General features: G+C 39.3%; 1 protein-coding gene across 1 annotated transcript in view; it reads right to left on the reverse strand.

Annotated features, from left to right (window-relative positions):
* PKD1L1 (polycystin 1 like 1, transient receptor potential channel interacting) overlaps window positions 1–27,674 on the reverse strand; it is a 194,435-nt gene extending 166,761 nt beyond the window's left edge. Inside the window, 10 exon segments of the mRNA XM_075271991.1 lie at window positions 6,111–6,211; window positions 6,520–6,773; window positions 7,894–8,239; window positions 11,645–11,710; window positions 12,470–12,708; window positions 13,174–13,332; window positions 18,254–18,435; window positions 20,254–20,400; window positions 27,159–27,279; window positions 27,650–27,674. Of these exon segments, the coding sequence (XP_075128092.1) occupies window positions 6,111–6,211; window positions 6,520–6,773; window positions 7,894–8,239; window positions 11,645–11,710; window positions 12,470–12,708; window positions 13,174–13,332; window positions 18,254–18,435; window positions 20,254–20,400; window positions 27,159–27,279; window positions 27,650–27,674 (1,640 nt within the window).
* Between the last annotated feature and the right edge of the window lie 286 nt (window positions 27,675–27,960).

Raw genomic sequence — 27,960 nt, forward strand, 5'->3', positions numbered from 1 at the left:
TCTCCCATCCCTCAACCTGGTAAGTTTTAAATCCAAGAAGGTCATATGCTCTGTATGAAACTCTGCCGTGAACCTAAGTCCTAATTCGTTCACATTCAACTGATTAACGAACTGATCAAACTGATCTTTAGTTCCCTTCCACAGAATCAGAACATCGTCGATATATCGACTCCAAAGATCAATACATTCACTCCATGTGGCATCCTCAGCATATACCACTGTCTCCTCCCACCAGCCGAGGAGGAGGTTTGCGTACGTGGGGGCCACAGGGCTCCCCATAGCCGTCCCCCCTCAGCTGGTGGAAGACATGCCCCTCAAATGAGAATGTATTCCTTTCTAAAACAAAGGACAAAAGTTCCATGACCAGTTCATTATGTGACTGCATCTGTACCCTCCGTGATTTCAAAAAATACCGAACGGCCTCATATCCCTTGGTGTGTGGAATAGAGGAATAAAGCGCCTCGACATCCAGGCTAGCAAACGCCATACCTTCCTCCAACACCACCCCCTCCAATTTCTGTAAGATGTCCATAGTGTCCCTAGTATATGATGTTAATCCCAACACAAATGGCCTTAAGATGTTATCCAAATAAATACTTGTATTTTGTGTCAAACTCCCTATCTGAGACACTATCGGCCTCCCTCTCAGGGGTTCCAGCCCTTTATGGACTTTGGGTAGTGCGTAGAAAGTTGCCAGCACTGGATGCCGAGGCACCATAAAATCCCTCTCATTCTGATCAATGAGTCCCCTCTGGAGGGCTCTATCTAAAATATTTCTTAATTCAGCGGAATACTCGCCCACCATATCCCTTGTGATCACCTCATAACACTCCGTGTTCTGCAACATCCTCCAACACATCTCAATGTATCTCTCTCTGTCTAAGGCTACCACATTTCCGCCTTTGTCGGCCGGTTTTAAAATCAAATCATGATCTTTTTCCAATTTTAGTAGAGCTTCAATCTCCCCACTATCCAAATTCGAAAAATAGGGCAATTTTCTCCCTTCCATTTTCCTCAACTCTTCTGTAACTAATTGAAGGAACAAATCCATATGGGTAAAATCGCCCGGAGGGGGTTGTTTTCTACTAATTGGTTTTAGTGCAGTAAAGGGTCCTGTCCCTTCTCCTCGTTCAGATTCCTCCAGAAGACCCTCAAGTATCTGTAAACCTTCATAATCCGAGGGTTCTAGACCAAAGGCCTCACATTTCTCATGCATAGATTTAGTGTGAAACTTTCTCCATTTTAGCTTCCTAACAAATAGGTTAACATCCTTAACCCAATTAAAACTGTTATATTTCACTGTCGGGACATATGAAAGGCCTTTCTCCAATAGTGCCACTTCGGCTTGTGTAAAGGTATGTGAAGAAAGATTGACAATACAACTATGGTTGGGATTTCTCGTATCTCCATTTTGAGTCACCCTCCTGTTCACACCCCCTTGACCCAAATAAGTGTGTGGGCGACACATCGTTGTTAATTGTCTTTCCTGCCTCGCAGTAGATATTTCGAAATGGGGGGATTTTGATCTAAAAAATGCTCCTTATTTCCACCCCTTCAAACAGCTAACAAAATCTTATAAGGACTATTATAGAAGTTGGTGGGAGGTGAAATCTCTTGAAAATTACATCAAACATAATATTGTCCCGCGGGGGCTGAGAATTACACTTGTACCTGCACCGAGACTAAGATCAAAGAGTCTGCAGGAGAAGTGGGAAAAAGAGGTTACACTTAGCTCACTGAAATTGATGCAGATTTTGTTGGAGGAGGAGAAGGGATTATTAAAGAAGTTAGAGTCTGAACTAAATACAGAAAGAGAGAAAGTGAAAACATTGGTAGAGCTGCCTGGCTTTGAGAGTAAAGATAAATATTTACAACAGGTGGTAGAAAAATTTGGTTCACAGATCAAAGAACGCAAACACTTTCAATTCCTAAGGGACCTCCAGGAATTTAGGGAAGGTAGGGCCTACGAGGTGGTCAGTAACAACTTGGGAAGATCTAGAGATAAAGATCCCTCCTCCTCGGAAGGAGAAATAACAGATTCAGAAACCTCTGGTAGTAGAGGGGGTGAGACAATAAGGAATCCCAGGCCCACATCAAGAAGTCAGTCTCGTGGTAGGAGGGGACGTGGAAGGGGTGGAAATAAGGAGCATTTTTTAGATCAAAATCCCCCCATTTCGAAATATCTACTGCGAGGCAGGAAAGACAATTAACAACGATGTGTCGCCCACACACTTATTTGGGTCAAGGGGGTGTGAATAGGAGGGTGACTCAAAATGGAGATACGAGAAATCCCAACCATAGTTGTATTGTCAATCTTTCTTCACATACCTTTACACAAGCCGAAGTGGCACTATTGGAGAAAGGCCTTTCATATGTCCCAACAGTGAAATATAACAGTTTTAATTGGGTTAAGGATGTTAACCTATTTGTTAGGAAGCTAAAATGGAGAAAGTTTCACACTAAATCTATGCATGAGAAATGTGAGGCCTTTGGTCTAGAACCCTCGGATTATGAAGGTTTACAGATACTTGAGGGTCTTCTGGAGGAATCTGAACGAGGAGAAGGGACAGGACCCTTTACTGCACTAAAACCAATTAGTAGAAAACAACCCCCTCCGGGCGATTTTACCCATATGGATTTGTTCCTTCAATTAGTTACAGAAGAGTTGAGGGAAATGGAAGGGAGAAAATTGCCCTATTTTTCGAATTTGGATAGTGGGGAGATTGAAGCTCTACTAAAATTGGAAAAAGATCATGATTTGATTTTAAAACCGGCCGACAAAGGCGGAAATGTGGTAGCCTTAGACAGAGAGAGATACATTGAGATGTGTTGGAGGATGTTGCAGAACACGGAGTGTTATGAGGTGATCACAAGGGATATGGTGGGCGAGTATTCCTCTGAATTAAGAAATATTTTAGATAGAGCCCTCCAGAGGGGACTCATTGATCAGAATGAGAGGGATTTTATGGCGCCTCGGCATCCAGTGCTGGCAACTTTCTACGCACTACCCAAAGTCCATAAAGGGCTGGAACCCCTGAGAGGGAGGCCGATAGTGTCTCAGATAGGGAGTTTGACACAAAATACAAGTATTTATTTGGATAACATCTTAAGGCCATTTGTGTTGGGATTAACATCATATACTAGGGACACTATGGACATCTTACAGAAATTGGAGGGGGTGGTGTTGGAGGAAGGTATGGCGTTTGCTAGCCTGGATGTCGAGGCGCTTTATTCCTCTATTCCACACACCAAGGGATATGAGGCCGTTCGGTATTTTTTGAAATCACGGAGGGTACAGATGCAGTCACATAATGAACTGGTCATGGAACTTTTGTCCTTTGTTTTAGAAAGGAATACATTCTCATTTGAGGGGCGTGTCTTCCACCAGCTGAGGGGGGACGGCTATGGGGAGCCCTGTGGCCCCCACGTACGCAAACCTCCTCCTCGGCTGGTGGGAGGAGACAGTGGTATATGCTGAGGATGCCACATGGAGTGAATGTATTGATCTTTGGAGTCGATATATCGACGATGTTCTGATTCTGTGGAAGGGAACTAAAGATCAGTTTGATCAGTTCGTTAATCAGTTGAATGTGAACGAATTAGGACTTAGGTTCACGGCAGAGTTTCATACAGAGCATATGACCTTCTTGGATTTAAAACTTACCAGGTTGAGGGATGGGAGAATATCTACGACCGTCTACCGTAAGCCAACGGCAACTAACAGCTTACTAAATTGGGGGAGTTGTCACCCGGAACCTTTGAAAAGGGGAGTACCTACTGGGCAGTTTTTACGAGTTAGGCGTAATTGCTCCTTAGAGGAGGATTTTTCCAGGGAGTCTCGTGAACTGTCCTTTAGATTACAAGAACGGGGTTTTCCCCAACAAGTGATCAAGAAGGCATATAGAAGGGCGAAGGGGACAGAACGTACTACACTTCTGGTCCCTAGAACACGGGCAAAAGAGGCGGATGTGGCAAGGGTCATTGGGACATATGACTGTCGCCATAAGGAAGTGCGATCAATACTCCAGAAGTATTGGAATATTTTGAGGGCAGATGACGTGATAGGGGGAATAATTGGTGATACACCCAATATCACGTTTAGGCGTGGACGAAATTTGAAGGATAGATTGGTCCATAGCCACTTACCTAGATCACCGCAACAGAAAACTTGGCTAAATGGAAAGAAACCAATGGGTACTTTTAGCTGCGGTAAATGTACAGCGTGCCCCTTCATCGATAAAAATAAGTCCTTCCACAATAGCACTCGGGATATATCGTTTTCCATTAGGGATTTTGCTACATGTACCACTATGGGTGTTATTTACTTGTTGAGTTGTTCTTGTCCCATGCTGTATGTGGGAAAAACAATTAGACAACTGAGGAGGAGAGTGAGGGACCACATCTGTGACATTCAAAATCAGAGGGACACGCCGGTGGCAAGGCATTTTGTAACCAAACATGCTGGAATTGTAGCCGGCCTTAAGGTCCAAGTCATAGAGGTGGTGAAACCCCCGGTGAGAGGGGGGGATTGGGACCGATTGATTTTACAGAAAGAAGCTCAATGGATATACAGATTGGATACTGTATCCCCGAAGGGGCTGAATGAGCAGCTGGATTTTACCTGCTTCATATAAAAAAGATAACACCAGTTTTAATTGCCATCTGTAAATTTAGTGTAAAACAACATTTTTGAGATGTCACCAATGGTCTTTTGCCCTCTATCTCTCTAGCCCTTTTCCCAAAGTTATTTAATAAGGCAGTGGTATACATGATAGGTTTTGAGATGGGTGTTATACTTACCAGAGTATACCTTTGTTACACAGTATCTAGTAGATGTATCTTAATCTGTCGAATGTATCCCTTTGGGATGCACTAAGTCATTTAGCTGTAGGTCCAGCGAGTTATGTACAATCAGAGTCTGTTTATAGGTTTCCCTATTATTTATAACCTGGCCAGTTATCTGGTTCCCACATATATGTTTCCCGTTGTTTGTTATAGTGTGTTAATGTCCTGGGATTAAGGATGAAGTTGTGTATTGGTTAATCATTATCTCCCGGGATCCGGTCCTATATTTGCAGCTCCTGTCAGTAGAAACAGCGAAAAGAAACAAAAGCTGTTTTAAAAGGTCCGCGCGCATGCGCGTGACGTAAAGAAGGGGGCGTGTCAACCTCATTGGGGACGCATTGGACACGGATCATGTACAGAAGTGGAGAATATAACCAGCACCCTATATCCTGAATGGATAGTTGAAGTACATATAGGATGATGTTAGAGAAGGGTTCGGCAGTTGTAATTTACAACTATAATGCCGCCCATGTAGAATCGTATGTTCCTACACACGTGGGCAAACAAGTGGGTTGAGTTTGTATACTAAGCGTGATTGGCTTAGCATGGTGTGGGGGGAGTGGCTACAGGTTTAAATAGATCGGCATGAGCAGTACGCTTCACCGCTGCCGGTGAGCGGTCCTGCCGACGGTCAGCACATCTACCGCCAAGAATCTATCTATGCAGCTCTATGCTGCCGTGATTAACAACATTTGTAAATTGCCCCTGAAGAGTCTTGAATAAGACGAAACGCGTAGGGCTGTTTCAGAAGTTATATGTGTGGCTGGGGCAACTGGTCTGAAGCTCTGATATCCATTGGTGTAGGGTGGCGATTTCCTTCCCTGTTGGTGTGGCATTAGGCCAGTATCCTCAGGGGGGATCGGCACTCTCGCTGATATCGATATATGGGATTTCAGAGTAAATGTATTCAGAACCAGGATCCCTTGACATGCGCACATACTATATAGGGAGTGAGGGTATTAGTATATAGGGACATTTTGAATATCTTGGTCCCCTTCATACCTATATCCCTAGTGTACCAATGGACTAAGGTACACATGTATATTGGCTTTATGAACGTCAGGTTGGCCGATCAATATTAACGTTCTACCTTTTATATATACAGTTAGTTTTTTAAACTAAATTAAATAAAGGTGAAGTTTTATACAAAAATTATTTTTTTTTTTGTTTATACCCTATCTTAGGGATCTAGGTCCTTTCAGTGAATTTATGTAATGATATGGGTCTCTGACATCCGATTTTCAGTGATTATCATTCATACATACCCATACTTTTCAAAATAAGATCCGTTGAAGTGAATGCTTGTATTGTCACCAAAAAGGAATGTTATGCTTTCGTCTTTTGGTAAGAGGAGTTTAAGTGGTGGCTAATGAAAAAATTGGAGATACAATGATTTGGAAATAGTTGGAAAGACAACGATGAAGTTCAGTAAAATACATAACACCTACAGAGCAGAACTGAAGTCCATGTATCATAAAGGAGACTGACTGAAACAGCAGATGTGAATTTATGACTCCAAACTCACAACATGACTGAAAATATACGAGGAAAGGCATACTGACTAAAGACTATATGAAAAGCTGAGTATATACAAACTGATATGCAAAAATATATTGCTCTGGGCAGTTGTGAGAAATAGTACACATATATTGGCTTAAAAAGATGTTACCTTACCTTCTGTGTGAAGAGAATGGGTTGCCCAAGCTGACCATTTGAAGGGTGACTAAACCAAGCAACACTTTCATGTTTTGTAACATTATACTCTATAGAACTGTTCATAGTATTTTCATAATTGGTGACAGTAAGCCAGACTGAATGTAATCCTAACTGTGTACATGGAAATGTTATCACAGGGCTTCCAGTTGAATATGACACATTGTTCCCAAAAGTCCAAGTGTAGATATAATCTTTATCCCAAAGAACCTGACCTGAAAATTAGGAAAAGTAGTCAATGAAAAGAAAGAAAACAAATTACTAGTTAATGTATTGAAGCTATATTACACAAGTATATTTTATATATACAAAATATTAACATATCTAAAAATATAAAAACCCTTAGTGCTTGCAATAAATAAGTATTGTGGGCTAATAATATTGATGGCCTATTCACTACTGACACGCATTCATTTACATAGGAGCTAAGCTACAGGGACTTTATTTAACCCTTTCCCACCGATGGCATTTTTTGATTTTCGTTTTTGACTCCCCTCCTTTTACACACCATAACTTTTTTTAATTCTCCGCTCCTAGAGCCATATGAGGTCTTAATTTTTGCGGGACAAATTTTTCTTCATGATGCCACCATTAATTATTCTGTATAATGTACTGGGAAGCTGGAAAAAAAATCAAAATGGGGTGGATTTGAAGAAAAAATGCATTTTTGTGATTTTCTTACGGGCTTCGGTTTTAAGGCGTTCACTGTGCAGCCAAAATGACATATCCCCTGTATTCTGCGTTTCGTTACAATTTCGGAGATACCAAATTTATATGGTTTATATGGTCTATATGGCCGGGTGTACTTTTTAGTTCTACCATTTTCGGGAAATGCTATTGCATTCATCACATTTTATTCAAATTTTTATCAGAATCAAAACAGTGAAAAAACGGCGGTTTGGCACTTTTGACTATTTTTCCTGCTACGGCGTTTACCGTTTACCATACAGGAAAAATATTTTTATAGATTTGTAGACCGGGCGATTTCGGACACAGGGATACCTAACATGTACGTGTTTCACAGTATTTAACTACTTTTATATGTGTTCTAGGGAAAGGGGGGTGATTTGAATTTTTAATACTTTCCTTTTTTTTTTTTTGCAATTATTAGACCCCCAAGGGGTCTTGAACCCCAGGTGGTCTGATCACTAATTCAATGCATTACAATGCTAATGCATTGCAATGCATTGCAAAAAATCATCATGTGACCATATCTAATATACCGTATATGTAAAAAAGGTGTGTGTGTGTGTGTGTGTGTGTGTGTGTGTGTGTGTGAATGAAAATATTATTACAAATAACAGTAGTGTAGACAATTGCTAGGTTTTATCTTACCGTTTATTTTAGCAACTAGTATAACCTCTTCTCCAAGAATGGGTTTCTTTAATATATTTATGGAGGCAATGTTCAGTTCCAAAAAATCAGTTGCATATAGTTGGCTAGATTCCTCAGGCTCTTCAAGTGAAACTACAGCTGGTGCCACACAATCTGCAGTCATAGTAGAGTTATGTGTTCTGACAGCATTAGCAGGGAAAAATATTAGATTGTGAACAGAGATCTTGTCATTGATCAACATTTCTATGAACAGGATACTTCCAGCATTAAGTGTGAATTTGATTGGAATTGTAAGATTAGTAGAGTTAATGTCTAGTAATTCAATGCTGATTTGTCCAATAGTAGTCTGTAAGATGAGAAAAAATAAGGATAGTTAAGACTCATGAAACACTGCAGCTAATATATAGTAGATGTTTGGCTTTATATTGGTAAAATGAATTGGTGAATACTCTACAGGCATCTGCTATCTGCAGCTGGTTACTGTTTCCACAAACTGTCCAAGATGACCGTAAAATCACCCTTTCAAGAAAGTTTGGAATATATATACAATAAGGCACTGCGCTAGATCAGACTTGAAATAACACACCAAACATACCTTCACACACAACGCTTGTAAAAACGTTTTGGGGAATCATACCCCTATGTCAAGTGATGAAATAATGACAACAACAGAGGGATTCTGTACAGCAGTGGAGGAGAGTATGGATGTCCTCCTTGGTGTATATGAAGGTTTAGTAGCGAGGGTACACTAAACTACAGGAAGGCCAATTTTTACCAGCTAAGGACTCGTTCACATCTGCACCCAGTCTCCGTTCATACAGGTTTCCGTTTCCTGCACAAAACAGAGCAGGAGATGGAAAGCTGCAGGACTCTTTCATACCCATTCATTTAAATGGGTTTGAAAGGTGTCCGGCTGTGAGCGCCGGTGAGTGTTTTATGCTCTCCGCCGTGAAACCGTTTTTTTTTTAACACCGGACACAGTCGGACATGCAGTCTCTGTGTCCGGTTTAAAAAAAACGGTTTCGCGGCAGAGAGCATAAAACACTCACCGGCGCTCATGGCTGGACCCGGTCTGACAGGTTTCCGTCTTCTACATGCAGAAGACGGAAACCTGAAAACGGAGTTCAGGCGCTAGTGTGAACCCAGCGTAAGGGATGATTTAGGGCCATAAACTGGAACAATGTCCTTCAACCCTACGCGCACCAGGATGTACACGTGCACGTGACCAAGTATGGCATCCACTTTGAAGCTGCCGCACTCGCTGTTGGGTCTGTGCTGTTTCATGCTTGTGGTCAGAGATGACCATGGGCATTTAACCACTCAGATGCTGTGATTAAATGAGACATCTGAGTGGTTACTTTCACTTGTTGTTAGAATCAGTATAATGTACATTGTTCTTTCATAATATAAACTACTGACAACATGTCTCCGAAATTCAAAGCAAAAAATTTTGTATTTATTTGCAGCAAATGAGAAATCGACAAAATAATAAAAAAGAAGCAGTGCTGTCAGATCTCAAATAATGCAAAGAAAACAAGTTCATATTCATTTAGAAACAACGATACTAATGTTTAACTCAGGAAGAGTTCAGAAATCAATATTTGGTGGAATGGCCATGATTTTTAATCCAAGATTTCATGTGTCTTGGCATGCTTTCTACCAGTCTATAACACTGCTTTTAGGTGATCTTATGCCACTCCTGCCACAAATTTACTGGTACGAATTTACTTATCTACAAAAACCAGTCCTCAGAGTTGGGGAACACTGCCTGAGCAGAAGGAAGCAAGTGTTTTTCCAGGATAACCTTGTATGCAGCACAATTTATACGTCCTTCACAAAGATTAACCTGCCCAATTCCAGCCTTGCTGAAGCATACCCAGATCATCACAGATCCTCCACCAAATTTCACAGTGATGCAAGACACTGTGGCTTGTAAACCTCTCCAGGTCTCCGTCTAACCATTAGATGACCTGGTGTTGGGCAAAGCTGAAAATTAAACTCATGAGAGAAGATTACCTTATAACCAGTCCTCTATGGTCCCATCCTTATGGTCTTTGGCAAACTTCAGCCTGGCTCTCCTTTGCTTATCATTGATGAAAGGCTTCCTTCTGCTAAGGCAGTATTCCCTGTGGCCTAGCTACAACATCTCTGGGCAAATGTGCTGCAGTATACCATACAGAACGTGTATGCCTCTATGGTCAACCGTATCTTATGTTGTATCCAGGCTAGAGGTGACCCAACATGGTGCTAGAACTTTGTTTCTTCTTTTTCCAAAAATGTATCCTTTCCCTCTAATATGGTAATCACTTACATGTAATATCATTACATTTGCACACATAACATTTCATTGGATTCCAACATTCCCTCTTGGTATATTAAATCACAGAGCTTATACATTCTCATTCCTGCAACAGTCGTTTTTCCCCCCAAAAGGATGTGGTGGTTTTTAGGTATTTGCTGTTGCATAGTACAAGCTATAATATATGTTTGTTTGTTTGTTTGTTTGTTTTTTACAATTGATGTAGACAAATACAGCCATTGTGTTTTTCAAGAGGAGATGTCATTTTTCATTATACCATTTAGGGTTGCCTATAATTGATTGACTAAATCACTGATTTTTAACATTTTACATGTTTTGCCATTCACTGTACAGCATAAGTAATATGTTGCTTTTATTTTATGGGTAAGTATGATCATGGCTATACTTAATTTATGATGTTTTTATGTTTTACTAAATTTTTCAGTATAAAAATCTATTTTGGTAAAAAAAAAAAATGTTTTAGCATTATCATTTTCTGAGATATATTACATTTTTATATTGATGAACCTTGTTTTTTTGCAGGATAGGCACACCCCGAAGGCGGCATGGAGGGTATTCCTTTGTAAAGCCTCTTAGAAGCCATAGTCATGATTGACTGTAAAATCTGCAGGATCAACCCCACGATCAGATTGATCTCCAACAGCACGTGATACTGCTGGTAGCCGGTGTCCATGGTACCCACACAGCTCCTGCTAGTATGGCATGGAGCTATAATATTAACAACTTCTCTGGCGTACTATTACGGCATGGCATGCCAGGAGGTTAATTTAGTTTTGGGTGGATTATTTATGATGCAGGGTTTAAAAAAAAAAACCTGTGTCTGCTGAAAATATGTTGCTTTTGGACTGCTTTAAACTTTCAAGTCTTCATACAAATTTATAGGTTAATTATATGGTGGAAATCTCAAGAAAAACAATGCACAGCTTGTTACGAAATTTGCAAGAAATTTACTGAAATGGGCCCATATTCTGTATAAAGTTTGTTGCCACAATGCAGTTAAAAAGTAGTAGTTCACCAAATTCTAGCTTTGTTTTTGAAAAAATGTTAATTGGATCATATGAACTAATCATGTATAATGTATATTTGCAGGAATTGACTACATTTGCACTAATATTTATTATGACTATACTAATATAACTGTCTTTCCCGATGTTCCATTATCAAAAATACTGTAGCAACAAAGCATAAAATGTCAATATTATTGAAAATAAATAATTTCTCATTAGCTAATCAGAAAATACTTCCTGATTTCCAAACATGTAGAAATTATATGTTTGCATGTTTGGAAATGAACAAGGGCACTCGATCTTGATATCAATATATTGTAATAATCATTCAGATTGATATATAACAAGTACAGGGCTCTACATATAACTGCCATTTACCCTACAAAGTAACATCTAAAAATGTTTAATATTAGATTCAGCTTACCAATGTAACTGCAATGCAATTATTTGCATTGCCTTCTTGTATGACTCCATTTTCAGCAGTGTGATTCTGTAAAATATAGAAAGTATTGCCAACATTACATTTATCATTAGATAAAAAAAAAAAAAGTTTAATGACATATTCATAGAGCTCAATGGGTAAAATTTATAAAGATTGCCGTATTGTATAATAGATTACACCAATACTGATCTACCATTGCAGCCACTACTGGCAATAGATGATATCACAGTTTATCTATTTCCCTCTATGCACAGTGTAGGTCTAGCAAACTGAACCTCAGTGAAGACCTCGCCTCCAGTCTATTGTGATCTTTGGCCATAAGAATGCTAAACATATCACTAAATGTTAAAAAGCAGAGGGGAAGCGTAGATGGCAGCCCCAATAATGTACAGGCGATATAATAGGATTTAGAAAAAAATCCTCTATCAGAAAATAAAAACAGGTTAGAAAGTTAGAAAAAAGTGATATAATACAGAATCTGGTATAAGAAATGATAACAAATGGCTGTGCATTCCCTTTAATTCTCATTGGGTATCTAGTGCTCTACTGTACAAGGGAAGTAATTCACCCATGATCTCTTCCTTTTGTATAGAAATTTTCTATAACAGATACATAGTGGCTGATCACAGTATAGGCATTTTTATACTTTAGGAAGATAGATAGATAGATAGATAGATAGATAGATAGATAGATAGATAGATAGATAGATAGATAGATAGATAGATAATTCATAGACTATACACTTTTTAAGGTACAGGCTATTTGTTATAGGTTTTAAATACAGAACTCTGGATTTATATCACTTACCACACAATGCCAAGGAAAATTCAGATATGTTCCATGTAACACAAATGCATGAAACTGGTTGTGTACGTTGCAAAATGCAATCATTATAGATTTCCCTGCTCCAAAATCAATAGAAGTATAAGATGATATCTGTGGTTCCTTCTCTATACTTTTGATTCCGAAAGACCATGGCACCTTCTTTGGTATCTCTACATTTATTTCACATTCTTTTTCAGAGATAGTATTCCTGATGTGAGTTCCTGCCAAGTAAAAGTAAAATGTGATATCTATTCAATATGAATTAATGAATAGATAGATAATTAAAGGTTGATCCCTCTCATTGCAGAAATGCAGCTTTTTTCTCGCAAATGTTGCCTATTGTCTGTCTTTCTGTTTTGCCTGTGTGTCTATGTGTGGTCATCCAGTGGTTGTGTTGTGAATTGCAGCTAGTCAAAGGGAGTCTACCACCACCACAATTTCTTCTAAACCATGCAGTTGTAGGCAGTGTTGGACTGACCATTCGAAGGAAAAGCCTCTTTCCAACAGAAGCCTACCCAGGAGAGATGAGTATTGCATCATCTGACCCACAAAAATATAATTGCCATGTTGGAAAATTATATATCATTGTATAGGGCTTTTGACTATCACTAAAAATGAAGTGTATGTTGCACAGCTGATATTCATACTTTATCTTACAGATGCAAGGAATTAAATAAATTACTTACTAATTGAATAATTTCCAGGATTTGGATACATAAGAATGAAAGAAGTCTCAAAATGCCCATTCAGTCCAACACGTGCAATAGAAGAACTTGTATTATGTTCAGACCAATGCACAATTATGGTAACTGTTGTAAGATTTTCTACTTTCAAATTCTGAATGCCTAGAAATGAAGCATACAATTACAATAATAACAGAGCTTTTCATAAGATTACCCACTGAAATTCATACTCAAAACTTAGGGACTATCAATTATTACTAGAGATGAGCAAATAGTATTCGATCGAGTAGGTATTTGAACAAATACTACGGTATTCAAAATACTCGTACTCGTTCGAATACTACTCCTATTCACAGTAAAGATTCGATTCAGAACCAGCATTGATGGGCCGAATGCTATACACTGTATAGCATTCGGCAAATCAACGCTGGTTCTGCAGCAGGCTCGTCCTTGCTAGTCGAGAGAGCTGACAGCTTGCTGTTACGAGGGAGCTGACTTTTTCCCATAGGAATGCATTGGCCAGCATTGATTGGCCATTGTACAGCATTCAGCCAATCAACGCTGGTTCTGCAGGACAAGTAAGGGCCGGTTCACATTAGCGCTTGCCTCCAGTCCGGAAGGAGTTTGCAGGAGGACTCCCCGAACGGAATATCAGCGTAACTGCAAGCGTGGTGCAGTTAAAGTGCATCCTAAACACTCTGCTCCTGCTACTCGTGGACTTGGTGACTCTCCTTTAGTCGAATAGTGGTTTCCCCTGAAACGAGCATTTTTTCCCATAGACTATCATGGGATTCGATATTCAATCGAGTAGTCGAATATTGATGCTCTACTCCAAACGAATATCGAATCTCGAATATTTCACTACTCACTTATCTCTAATTAATTATTAATAGAAAACATTAACCATATTGGGAAACAACAGCAAATGTTTGCCACAATGTAGATTAGTAAACCAGACATGTACAACATGAACTTGTCGAGAAGTACACTTAAAGAGGACCTTTCACCACTTTGCAACCTGTGCAGCTTTCTGCCCCATGTTATAGATGCAGCTGCATAGACTGTAGTGCACTTTGAATTACCTCCCTAGCCTCCCTCGTTTTGGAGCTGTGAGCCCCGTAAATTTTGGCGCCCTGTATGGTAATTAAGGCTTTAGTGTCAGAAGGGCGTTTCTGACGATAAAAAGAAAAGCTACGTCAGTCTGACACTGTCCAATTAGCAGTGGACAGTGTCGGAGCTGCTTCTCCTGCCTAATCTCGTGAGTTCTCGTGAGATCAGGCAAACGTCTCTTCACAGGGCTGCACAGAAGACCCGGAGAAGCGATCCAGGCTGAGCACTGAAGTGGATGAAGGAGAACTTCAGTGACATCTTCACAGGTAAGTGAAGAAACCCCTAAGCAATGAGCATAACTGCCCTGTACACCCTGTGGTCCTAGGTCTAGCCCCTATACAACGAGCATTAACCCCTATAGCCCCCTAGGCAATGAGCATTAACCCCTATATCCCCTAGGCAATGAGCATTAACCCCTACAGTCTATGCAGCTGCATCTATAACATGGGGCAGAAAGCTGCACAGGTTGCAAAGTGGTGAAAGGTCCTCTTTAAGGGCACAAACTGTCCTCAACACATAGCAAAAAACCTACTCATACGCTGCATACAGTATGTTATAGTATACATCCCCTTTAGAATTATATACTTTTATATAGCATGATTATAGTATATTTTCTCGCATAGCACTGCAATGTTGGCACACTGAATGTCTTCATAGTTGTTGGAACTATGGACCTTCTAAGTTCAGGAAATGCACAGTGTACAGTACCTGTAAAGTGGATGGGATTCCGGCTAATCACATCTACGCATTGCAGAAAAAATCTGCATGGTGGCTCAGTGGTTAGCACTGCAGCCTTGCAACACTGGAGTCCTGAGTTCAAATCCTGCCTAAGGCAACATCTGCAAGGAGTTTGTATGTTCTATTTGGGTTTCTTCCCACACTCAAAAGACATACTGATGGGGGGGGGGGGGTGGAAATACTGTGATTTCAAAAACACTTGTGCTTGTAAATTGCAACATATCAATTATACTGTATAGGTATAATGGAAGAGAAAGTCTACAGAGGAAAACTCTATGGACTTTCTGTGAAAAATGCTGTGCTTCCTGCTGCAGCATAGCTATGATTTTCTCTAATCATCTTAGTGGTGATAGCAGCGCCTCATCTCTAAAGAGGCAAGGTGAGGCACCCCCCTTGGGTGGTGCTCCGGAGGGATTGCAATTGTTCTTTGTAATGGTACCATTTATAATTCTGTATAATGTACTGGGCAGTTGGAAAAAATGGGGTGGAATTGGAGAAAAAGTGCATTAGGGCGTCATTTTTATGGTATTCATAGCACAGCCAAAATCACGTCAGAAAAGTGACAATTGAAAATAAAATACAAACAGGCCAGAAAGCTGGTTTACTGCAATACAAGCATTTTACTGTATACAGCATTACAAAAAGCAGCATACCATAAATGGATAGCTTGTATAAAGGACCCTATCATCAAAATTAACAACTAAAACTAGGGATAGTTAATATGTAAATCAAAAGTGCTGTGAATTTGCACAGTATGGCTAATGATCATGGAACACGCTGATGTCTTTGACCTACCACTTGCTGAAAATATCCATCAATAGTTAATGGTATTTACATGGCCAAAATCAAATGTTTATGGCGAGCCGAAGTCAGAGAAGTAGTTATTATTTGCAGGTACTAATTTTCTCCCCATTAGTTTTATGATAATCTTTATTTTAACCCCTTCCCGCCGATGGCACTTTTTGACTTCCTGACCAAGCTGGATTTTTCAAAACTGACATGTGTCACTTTATGTGGCAATAACTTTGGAACGCTTTGACTTACCAAAGTGATTTTGAGATAGTTTTTTCGTAACACATTGTACTTCATGTTAGTAGTAAATTTTGGTTGATATGTTTTGTGCAGACGCACAGGATGACAGCTTCCATTCCTGGCAGGATCAACCAGGTAGGTGCAGGGGACAGCATGGGGCAGACCCGGGGTCATTGATCAAACCCCGGGATGCCCACTACCAACACCCCCCGAAACCAGTGCGGGGGGTACATTGCAATCCCTGGAGATGCTGGCAGTCTTTCCATAGATTCTCGATTGGATTTAGGTCTGGACTTTGAGTTGGCCATTCTAACACCTGGATACGTTTATTTGTGAACCATTCCATTGTAGATTTTGCTTTATGTTTTGGATCGTTGTATTTTTGGAAGATAAATCTCCGTCCCAGTCTCAGGTCTTTTGCAGACTCCAACAGGTTTTATTCCAGAATGGTCCTGTATTTGGCTCCATCCATCTTCCCATCAATTTAACCATCTTCCCTGTCCCTGCTGAAGAAAAGCAGGCCCAAACCATGATGCTGCCACCACCATGTTTGACAGTAGGGACGGTGTGTAAAGGCTGATGAATTGTGTTGCTTTTATGCCAAACATATTGAATTGTGGCCAAAAAGTTCGAATTTTGGTTTCATTTGACCAGAGCACCCTCTTTTCACATGTTTGGTGTGTCTCCCAGGTGACTTGTGGCAAACGTTAAATGAGACTTTTTATGGATATCTTTGAGAAATGGCCTTCTTCTTGCCACTCTTCCATAAAGGTCAGATTTGTGCAGTGGACAACATTGGATCATTCAGAGATCCTCACTGAACTGAAAGTAAAGGGGCCGAATAATATTGCACGCCCCACTTTTCAGTTTTTTATTTGTTAAAAAAGTTTAAAATATCCAATGAATTTCGTTCCACTTTAAAATTGTGTCTCACTTGTTGTTGATTCTATCCCCCCAAATTTAAATTTTATAATTTATGTTTGAAGCCCGAAATGTGGCAAAAGGTTGAAAAGTTCAAGCTATACACTTGGCGTACCTTACTAACCTAGTGCAGGTTGAGACACACATCAGCAAATGTAGCAGCAAAATGTCACAAGCTGTCCCAGGAGTGTTTTCCTCTCACACTCTCTGCCAAACTGTCAGCCCTTCCTTTTTCTAGGCTTCCTTCCCTAGTAACACATCAGGAAGCCTCACCTAGGACCAGGGAACAAACCCGTAGTAGACCAGGGGTGTGGACCGGAAGACTCCCACTACCAACCTGCCCTCCAGTCCAAAAAATCCAGCCCATGTAATCTTACACAAAAGAGCCTTAGCAGACTATGTTCTGCTAAAGCAGCACACAACTTTCTGGATTTCTTTTATCTCACCTGGCTGAGGAAACCAGGTGAGATATACACCCTGTCCACCACTTTACCATACACTTTACCACAATATATATTCCCTTTTCATTGGTGTACCTCTTCAATCCTCCTGGTGCAACAAAGTTACAGATGTTTGAAAGCATAAATATATGGAAATTAATTTGTTTAGTCACGGCGAGTGGGGAGCAGCTTCTGCCTAGTCACAATGTCTTCTTGAAAAGGACATCTTTTGGGAATGATTGACATCTCCCTCGTAATGTCACGGAGTGAAGGGACTGTGTGGGAGATGTCAGTCACACAGGAAGAGTGAGGGGACAAATTGAAGATGCTCTCTGCCCCACAGAGACTACTTAGGTTAATTTACATATGACTTTTTATGCTTTCAAACATTTACAATTTCACTTTGCTACAATTATAGAGGGGCAGCAATGAAAAGATCATTACTTAATCCTCACATTCATGGGTTAGTTTATGGTGGAAAAAAAAACAGGTTCCCTTTAAGACACATGAACAGTAGTCTCCTCCTTTTGCTGCCAAAGGTGTCTCACAAAGTATAATAAAGTTGACATTGTAATCTCACATGAAATTTTCAGTACTAAACATTGATGGTAATATACTGTCTAGCTCATTAGATAAAATAATAATAACAATAATAATAATAATAATATGAATGCATAATACCTGTATGATCTCAATTGCTTACATTTACATTTTCAATGTTGCAAACTATGTTTTCTAAAAAATAAATACAGTACCAACTGCAAAAATACAGTAAGTAATAAGGAGGCTATATTACAAATTTGTACCTAAATATAAATGAAGATTATCTGGTTAGAATGTACCTGTTGTCCTCTCCAATGAAGTTGCCAAAAATCCAGATATCTCTAAAACAAAAGGCTTCCTTATTTGCATTTGGTCACTGGGAAAATGTATGTTGACATCACTGATATATGGACCAGCACTTGTAAAAATGGCTAGCATTCCTCTTCCATCTCCACATGGCAAGCACACAGAATCTGTGCACCTGAATAAATAAACAAAAAAACTGCATTTATTGCTTGTGGGGCTGATCACATAAAATCATATACATTGTATTTTAACCCTGACATTTCATTTTTATGTTGCTTTTTGTTTATTTTGTAGGAAAGCTGGATCTTTTATTGATACAAATGCAGCACTGTAAACAGCCAGGAGGGATAGAAATGTTAGTTTATTTCATTAAGTGAATGAAGAACAGAGAAATCTAAATCCAATCTATATTTAGTGTGGCTAGCCTTTGCCTTCAAAAACAGCATCAATTCTTCTAGGTACAATAGCACACAAGTTCTGAAGGAATTTGATATGGAGATTTTTCCAATCATCTTGGAGAAATAACCTCATATCTTCTATAAATGCAGGCTTGCTCAAATCTTTCTGTCTCTTCATGTAATCCCAGACAGACTTGATAGACTCAGGGTTCTGTGGAGGCCATATCATTACTTACAGGGCTCCACCTCTAACTAGTGATCGCATCAAATATTGATTTAATTTAAATCCCTGTTTTCTTCATTTACTTTGCATTTTGTTAAGTGGCAAAAGAAAATATTAACTTTTCTATTGTTTAAAATGTTCTTACTTTGCAGCATTTTTTCACATCTGCTCAAAACTTTTGCAGTGTACTGTAATTTCCAGAGGAACTTATTTGGGGGGCGGGGGGGTTCAGGTTTTGGGAGTAACTCTAGTGTAGGTATAGCCACTTCTGTAATACACTGGAGGTTTTTGCTCTGTTTTACTTAGGGTCCATTAACACAAGAGTTTTTTGGCGCTGATTTTGACGCTGAATCCGTGTTAGAATCCACATGGAAAAAAGCCTCCCATTGACTTCAATGGATTCCTTTTTCGCGCAGAAAAAGGAACTCCCAGTTCCCTGGAACTTTATCTTTGCTGACTGCAAGCTCTCTATAGCTTCACTTCAGCTCCTGATATACTACGGACTATTACCCTGGTCTTTATATACCTGCCATTGAACTACACTGCAGCTCCCTACGGGCTACCCCTGTGCTGCCTCCAGTCTCCTCTGCCTTACCTGACTACTGGACTGAATTTAGCCTAACATGAGAGAATCTTACAGGAATGTTTCTTTTCATAACATTTTAAGCACAATATGCATTACTGGCCCTATTGGGGCCCTAGCCAATCTCATGTTAGTATATTGCCTTCCTTTGTTATGTTATGTTTTACTTTCTGTAAAAGTTCAATAAAATCTGATTACACTTAAGTACAATATGTAATAAATAAAAGATCAATAAAGGAAAACAATGTTAGGGTGCATTCACACTGAGTAAACGCTAGCTTATTCTGAACGTAAAACACGTTCAGAATAAGCGGCGTCTAAAGCAGCTCCATTCATTTCTATGGGAGCGGGGATACGAGCGCTCCCCATAGAAATGAATGGGCTGCTTCTTTCACTCCGTGCAGTCCCATTGAAGTGAATGGGGAGTGCCGGCGTGTACGCTCCGGCATGAGCAGAGCTTGCCGTATATGCCGGCACTCCCCATTCACTTCAATGGGACTGCACGGAGTGAAAGAAGCAGCCCATTCATTTCTATGGGGAGCGCTCGTATCCCCGCTCCCATAGAAATGAATGGAGCTGCTTTAGACGCCGCTTATTCTGAACGTGTTTTACGTTCAGAATAAGCTAGCGTTTACTCAGTGTGAATTCACCCTTAGACATACATTGAGTTATTATTAAAGTTGGTTAATTAGTACATTTGTAAAATACATATGGACTACACAAAACTATACAGAACTATTCTTATTTGCACATCACCATACTATGATTGCAAGAATAAACAGTAAATACCTAGGTGCACAATTACTTTCCACGTTGTTCAATGTTTCATTCATTTTTTTAATAGAAGTAGTAACTGAGCTGTAGCTTGATCCCTCAAAAATGCTCATGTTGGCACACAGGCAATCTTTGTCATCTTGACGGATGGTTAATGGAAAGCTAAAATATAATACAGTAGAATAATAAATGAATGTTACCAAACAGAATCACTTTACTTTTAAGCACATTAATTTATAGAATAATGAAACACACAAATGTAAGCTTCAAATTTTGTAGGAATAGTGGGGGCCACACGGTGGCTCAGTGGTTGGCACTACAGCCTTGCAGTGCTGGAGTCCTGGTGTTCAAATCCCACCAAGAGCAAAAAAAAAAACATCTGCAAGGAGTTTGTATGTTCTCCCCGTGTTTGCATGGATCTCCATCCCATATTCCAAAGACATACTGATAGGGAAAAATGTACATTGTGAGCTCTATGTGGGGCTCACAATCTACATTAAATAAAAAAAAGAAAAAAATTTTGTAGGAATAGTTTAGGGAAGTCAAGTACCAGCATGACTGCTGCCAGAGGAATATAGTGATGTCACACTGCAGAGATAATGCTCCCTATGAATTTATAGCACAGGGATCGTGCACACACAAAAAGATCACTGTGTACACTGTGACATCACAGCATGAAGATAGTAATAATAATGATGTCACATGCATGCATTATGATGTCCCAGTAAACTAATGGAAACCCTTTCAGTATTACATATGCCCTTCCATAACTCATAGTTATCACTAATTTCATCCCCTAGGTCTCTATGGAGGTGGGCCCTCTAAGTTGACGCTATATCTGTTAGCCTGGTAGATATGACTATGCCTCTACCCCAGTGCACAAACACAAGGTCCCTAAAGGAACAATAGAGTCCTGACCTTAACCCCATCATCATATTCATACAGCCAATTGACATGAAGGACATAAAGGTAAATTCAAAACAGCAAACATAGATGAGGATCTGCACAGGCAGTGCTCAGTCAGGCATTACTTTAAAAAGACTGCAAAAAATGACACACAAAATCTATACCAAATTTACAAATCTTTCTTATGTAAAGTACTACTAATGATATCTAATAAATGATATACGTATTTTAGATTTTATCCTTGTACTACTATTGTATGTGGTTAACACAGCTTTTATGTCCTATAAGCAATGGGGTTGTTCAATGATTTTTTTTTTCATTTAAGGCCAATCCAAAAGAAAAGCAGACAGAGCAGGGCACTGATGAAGATTTCAATTCTTTTGCAGGTCGGCTTATAATTACAGTTTGCTGAAAATTTAAAAAGTACCAAGAACCTAATTTACATGTATATTTATACAGTAATGGCCATAAGCGTTCACAGAAAATTATTGCAATTACTCATGTTTTGTTATACACATTTATTTCCTTTGAGGGTATTGGAACAACACATTACAGAGGAAATAAAGGCAAATTGGACTTAACCCCTTCCCGACATTCGCTGTAATAGTACGGCGCTGCAGGGAAGGGCTTCCCGCAAACCGCCGTACTATTACTGCGGATGCATGGTGCGCACACAGAAACTGTGTGCGCACCATGCACAGCGGGTATCAGCCGTAATACACGGCTGACAATGCCCTGTAACACCCGCGGTCGGAACCGGGTCCGATCGCGGGTGTTAACCCCTGATATGCCGGCAGTCAATATGACCGCCGGCACCTCCGGGTTACAGTGTAGTATGGTGCCGATCGGCACCCCCCCGCGCCGGTTTCGGGGGGTGCCGGTGTTCGTAGGGGGCAGCCCGGGGTCTGATCAGTGACCCAGGGTCTGCCCCATCACTTACCCCGTCCTCGCTCCTGGCTGATCCTGCCGTAAATGAAGCTGTCAGCCTGTGCGTCTACACAGGCTGACAGCTTCCTATACAATGCAATACACGTGTAACACGTGTATTGCAGTGTATATGTAGTGAAGCAGTGATCAGCCGATCACTGCTTCAATCCCCCATGGGGACAGAAAAAAAAAGTTAGAAAAAAGTAAAAATAAAAAAGTTTAAATAAGTTTAAAATAAATTATAAATAAATAAAGCCCCAAAAATCCCATTTTCCCCATATAAAATGTTTTATTATGTAAAATAAAGAAAAATAGAAAAAAACATTACATATTTGGTATTGCCGCGTCCGTAATAACCTGAACAATAAAATTAAAACATTATTTAACCCGAACGGTGAACGGCGTAAAAAAAAACTTAGAAAACCGCACAAAATAATGATTATTCACCACCTTTCCCTTACAAAATGCTCAATAAAAAGTAATCAAATGGTCAGATGAAAACCAAAATGGTACCAATAAAAAGAAGAGGTGTTCCCGCAAAAATAAGCCCTCAACCAGCTCTGTCTAGCGAAAAATAAAAATGTTATGCTTTTCAGAAGATGGCGATACAAAAATAATGATTTTTTTCCCTAAATTGAATTTTATTCTGCACAAATAGCAAAGCATTAAAAAATAATATAAATGAGGTATCGCCGTAACCGTACCGACGCGCAGAATAAAGGTAACATGTTACTTATGCTGTACGCTGCGCGGGGAAAAAAATAAATGCTAAAAAGCAATGCCAGAATTGATGTTTCCTTTTACATCCCACCCAGAAAGAGTTAATAAAATGTAGTCAATAAGTTACAGGCCCCAAAATGGCGGCATTGAAAAGCTCATCTAATACCGCAAACACCAAGCCCTCATATGGCCACATTGCCAGAAAATAAAAATAAAAATCTAGCTTGTACAATGTGAAGACAAAAACCCTAAAAGTCGCCAAATCATTAGGACATAAGTGGCTGCGACTAGAAGGAAATGTGTAAGCGGTGTGAGTGTTTTCAGGGGACACCCCATATTTAAAGCTTATGAGAGATAATACACCAGCGCTGATCCCCCAGAATGCCCCTCTTCCCTGTCCGTGTCATAGGAGCTAGTGGGAAAATAAAATAGGATTTGGTGTACCCAATTTACTCCGCACAGCTTACACATTCACTTCGGGGTTACTAATGCTAACTACATCACTTGATAAATTCTTTGAGGGGTGCGGTTTTCAAAATGGGGTCACTTTCTAGAGGTTTCCACTGTTTTGACACCTCAAGGGCTTTGTAAATGCGACATGGCTCCTGAAACTGATTGAAGCCAGATCTGCCCTCTAAAAGCTCTTTGGCGCGCCTTCCCTTCTGCGTCTCACTGTGCGTCCATATATTAGTTTGCACCCACAAGTGGGGTACTATGGTAGTCGGGAGAACTTGCCTAACAAATTGTGGGGGGCGTTTTCTCCTTTAACCCCTTGTGAATGTGCAAATTCTAGGGCTAAACGAAAATATTAGTAAAATAAATTCAAATTTGAAAATTTCACCTCCATTTTGTATTAATTCCTGTTAAGCACTTATAGGGTTAAACTACTAGGTATATGTTGTTTTGGCTTATTTAAGGGGTGCAGTTTTGAAAATGGGGTGATTTATGGGGGGCTTTAATACAAGGGTCTTTCAAAACCCCTTCATAACTGGATTAGGCCCTTTAAAAAATGGGTTTTGGAAATTTCTTGAAAATTTTGAATATTGTTGTTTCACTTGTAAATCTTATAATGTCCGTAAAAATTAAAAGGGCGCCTAAAGTTTGATGCCGACATAAAGCAGAGATCTGGAACATGAGATTTATGATATAATTTTGGCAGTCTGACTATCTGTATGTAATGTACATCATTTCAAACTTTATAAAATGCATATTTTTCAAAATTTCCACCAAATTTCAAATTTTTTCATAATTAAACACAAAACATATCAACCAAAATTTACCACTAACATGAAGTACAATGTGTTCCGAAAAAACTATCTTAAAATCACTTTGGTAAGTTAAAGCGTTCCAAAGTTATTGCCATATAAAGTGACACATGTTAGTTTTGAAAAATCGAGCTTGGTCAGGAAGTCAAAAAGTGCCATCGGCGGGAAGGGGTTAATCTCATGCAAAACTCTGAAAATTGTTGGCACCTTTCAAAATAGTCTGTAAATAACTTTTTTTAGTATGTGATGTTCAAACTCAACTGTGGCAAGTAAGCGGTGAGGGCAATACAAATATCACACCTGAAACCAGATAAAAGGAGAGACGTTGGCCTATTCTTTGCATTGTGGGTCTGTGTGTGCCACACCAAGCACAGAGAACAGAAGGAGGAAAAGAGAACTGTCTAAGGACTTGAGAACAAATATTGTGGTGTCTCAAGGTTATAAGTACATATAGAGAGATCTTGATGTTCCTTTGTCCACAGTATGCAACATAATCAAGAAGTTTACAACCCATAGTACTGCAGATATTCTCCCTGGATATGAACAGAAGAGAAAAATTGATGGAAACTTGCAACGCAGGATAGTTCCAAAGAAATTCAAGCTGTCCTGCAGGCTCAGGGGGAATCAGCACAAAATGTCTGTCAACATTTGAATAAAACGATATGACAGGAAACCCAGGGGGACCTCATTGCTGACACATAAAAAAGCTAGACTGCAGTTTGCCAAAATATACTTGAGTAAGCCAAAATCCTTCTGGGAAAATGTAGAGAGACCGCTTTTTGGTTAATTACATCATTCTATTGTTTACCGAATATAGAATGAGGCCTACAAAGAAAAGAACACAGTACCAACATTCAAATATGGTGGAGATTCAAAGATGCTTTGGGGTTTGTGTTGTGGTGTCTGGCACTGGGTGCCTTGACTCTGTGCAAGGCATCATGAAACCTGACGATTACTAAAGGATTTTGAGTTGCAATGTAGGGCCCAGTTTTAGAAAGATGGGTTTACCTCCTAGTTCATGGATCTTCCAGCAAGACAATGACACCATACATACTTCAAAAATCACACAGAAATGTATGGAAACAGAGTGCTGGAGAGTTTTGAAGTGGCTAGCAAATCCCATTGAACTCCTGTTGAGAGATCTTAAAATTGCTGTTGGGAGAAGACACTCTTCAAATATGAGAAACCTGGAGCAGTTTGCAAAAGAAGAGTGGTCTGAAATTCCATCTGAGAGGTGTAAGAAACTTGTTGATAGTTATAGGAATTTATTGATTTCAGTTATCTTATCTAAAGGGTGTGCAACCAAATATTAAGTTGAGGTTGCCAGTAATTTTGTCTGGCCCGTTTTTTGGAGTTTTGCATGAGATTATATCATTTTTGGCTTTTTTTCTCTGCTTTGTGCAATGTTCCAATACACACAAAAGAATTAAACATTCATATAACAAAACATGTTAGGAGGTCATAGCCTCTTAATAATTATGGAACATCTGCTGTCAATGCTCACAGCATTAATAATAAACAAGAATAAATTCCCTTCCTCTTACCATACACAATATGGCATCTTTTTCAGCAGAATAGACCTGCTTTCAGACATCTTAACAAGGCCAATGAAGTTCATGAAGATTGTGTTTTATTAGATGCCGTTTTAATTGCATTGAAAGCCAAGTTCAAAGAGTAATGCTATCACAATTCCCACAAGGGGTGAAAGCAATATAAAAATCCCTCCTTCTGGAACTGTCCACCTGAAGAGATGCATTGTTTCACAGTATCTTGTGAATGTCTTTTTTGTGATGGTATTACATTGATATGTACATCATCTGTGGGCTACTTAAGAACATTTAACAATGATATTATTCAAAAACTAACCAAACCTGAAGAGTATCATTTCATTATTTTCCTTTTTAACTAGCAACTAAATCTGAAAAGTTTATCCGGTTTAATGGTTTAAGGATTACAAGTGCTTACGTTTGTTGTGCACAGGATAGTATAAAGAGGAAAGTACTAATATTATTGTGTAATTACACTGCAATGGATGCACGTTGCAATTTTTTCAAGACAAAAATTGGATTATTGGGTAATTGCTTTCAGATTACCTGATGTTGTTCGATGGCCGGTGTCTTCTAACTATTCTTTTGAACAGTCCTCTGTCATTTGTATATTGATCAGTATCTTGCATTGTACAAAATTATCTCCAATTGACCTCGACCCCATGGCTCTATATTTTCATCTAGTAATTTATCCCCAGAGAGACCTCTAACATCTTCCTTCATCTTCTTCAACATTTTAAAATCATAAACACACAAAAGGAGTCACTGTAAGTTATTCCACCAAGATCTTACATATTCTATGCACCTTCATAAGCTGCTTAAAGGGGTTGGCCATTTTCTGACCAATATTGAGAGACAAATGTCCTCATACAGCTATAATCCTTAATAGAGCTATCATCTTGCCATATACTATTCTGCTTATACCAATGAGCAGGGCGACAAAAGATACCATGCAGTAAAAGATGACAGTTCACCATCTTCACCAACTCAATCTCTTTGCATCCTTTAATAGGTGCTACTCCACTGATTCTGGTGAAGAATTTTTTTCTCTAGCTTTCTCCATTCCAGAGTTTCAGAGTAATCTTTTCTGTTATTTTCAGTAACAATATGCTCTCTACTGTAAGTGGGCAGTGGGTACATCAGATAGAAAGGGACCACCTACTTTTTACAGCAGAGAGAATAACTGTGTTGAACCTAGCAGAAACGAATGCTTGGGGATGGTGGTGGCTAGAGAAAAAATGCTAACTGAATTCTAACTAATTCTAACTAATTCTAACAAAAATAATGGAGCAGAGCCAATTGAAGAATGAAAATAGTTGGAGTTGGATAAGGTGGTGAGCCTGTACTAACCTTGCATAATTTTACTATCACTCCTTAGGCATCTTTATTTCAAAAGTAAACATTCCTAATTTTTGCAGCCTGTGTTATGATCTCCCATGCCATTTGTATATCTAGTAGAGTGTTTTGCAGTCTTTTGAAGGTCTCTTCTATTTCTAACAACTATCAGAGGAGAAGACATTTGATATATCAATTCTAAATGAACAAGAACACATACTTATTTTGCAGACATATTTTGGAACAAGTCGGGAAATCTCCTCTTGGTGCATAAAAAATGTTGTACCCATTTTCTTCAAAGTTGAGCAAACTGCGACTGAGGCATCCTATATACCAGGGATCTAAAAAAAAAAAGTATGGATTAATCCTTTCTAGTCATACTGATGTAACTTTACATAAAAAAGAAATCATGTTATATATATAATCCATGTTTAACTAAGTTTGAGTTTCAACAAAAGATGACAACCGATGATATGACTGATAAGAGGATAGTACACAACAATGAGCTCTACCTCTCATTAGGGGTTCACTGAGATTTTACTGCAATGCTTTCTGGGGAGAATACGTCCATACGTGTTGACAAAGCCCACTATGTATTTTGTGAAATTTGTTCAGAAATAAACTGTCCATATGCTTAGAGTACATATTAAATTAGAGGGATATGTGGGTATTCTAAAACCTCATTATGGAAGACCTATTAAAGCTTCATACAATCTGAGGTTTGTGCATGAGACATAAGGAGTTTCAAACAATGGCAGAGGTACAGTAAAAGTAGAAAGCAAAGTTAATTATCCATATGAGTTCTATTAAATAGCTGTAAGCTCAGTGATGGTTGTTAATAAACATATTACCTCCCACTACACCATTACCTCCCACTACCCACTACACCTGGTTAACTTGGTGTTCTGCTTGATGACTAGTTTCTCATTAGAGTTTGGAGACGCGTCTCCTAGGAGAGCGGCCAACCTTGCAAAGTGCTGTCACTACTCCTTAAATGATCACAAAAGATCTGCAATAACAAA

Source organism: Leptodactylus fuscus, chromosome 4 (assembly GCF_031893055.1).
Source record: "Leptodactylus fuscus isolate aLepFus1 chromosome 4, aLepFus1.hap2, whole genome shotgun sequence".
Classification (NCBI taxonomy): domain Eukaryota; kingdom Metazoa; phylum Chordata; class Amphibia; order Anura; family Leptodactylidae; genus Leptodactylus; species Leptodactylus fuscus.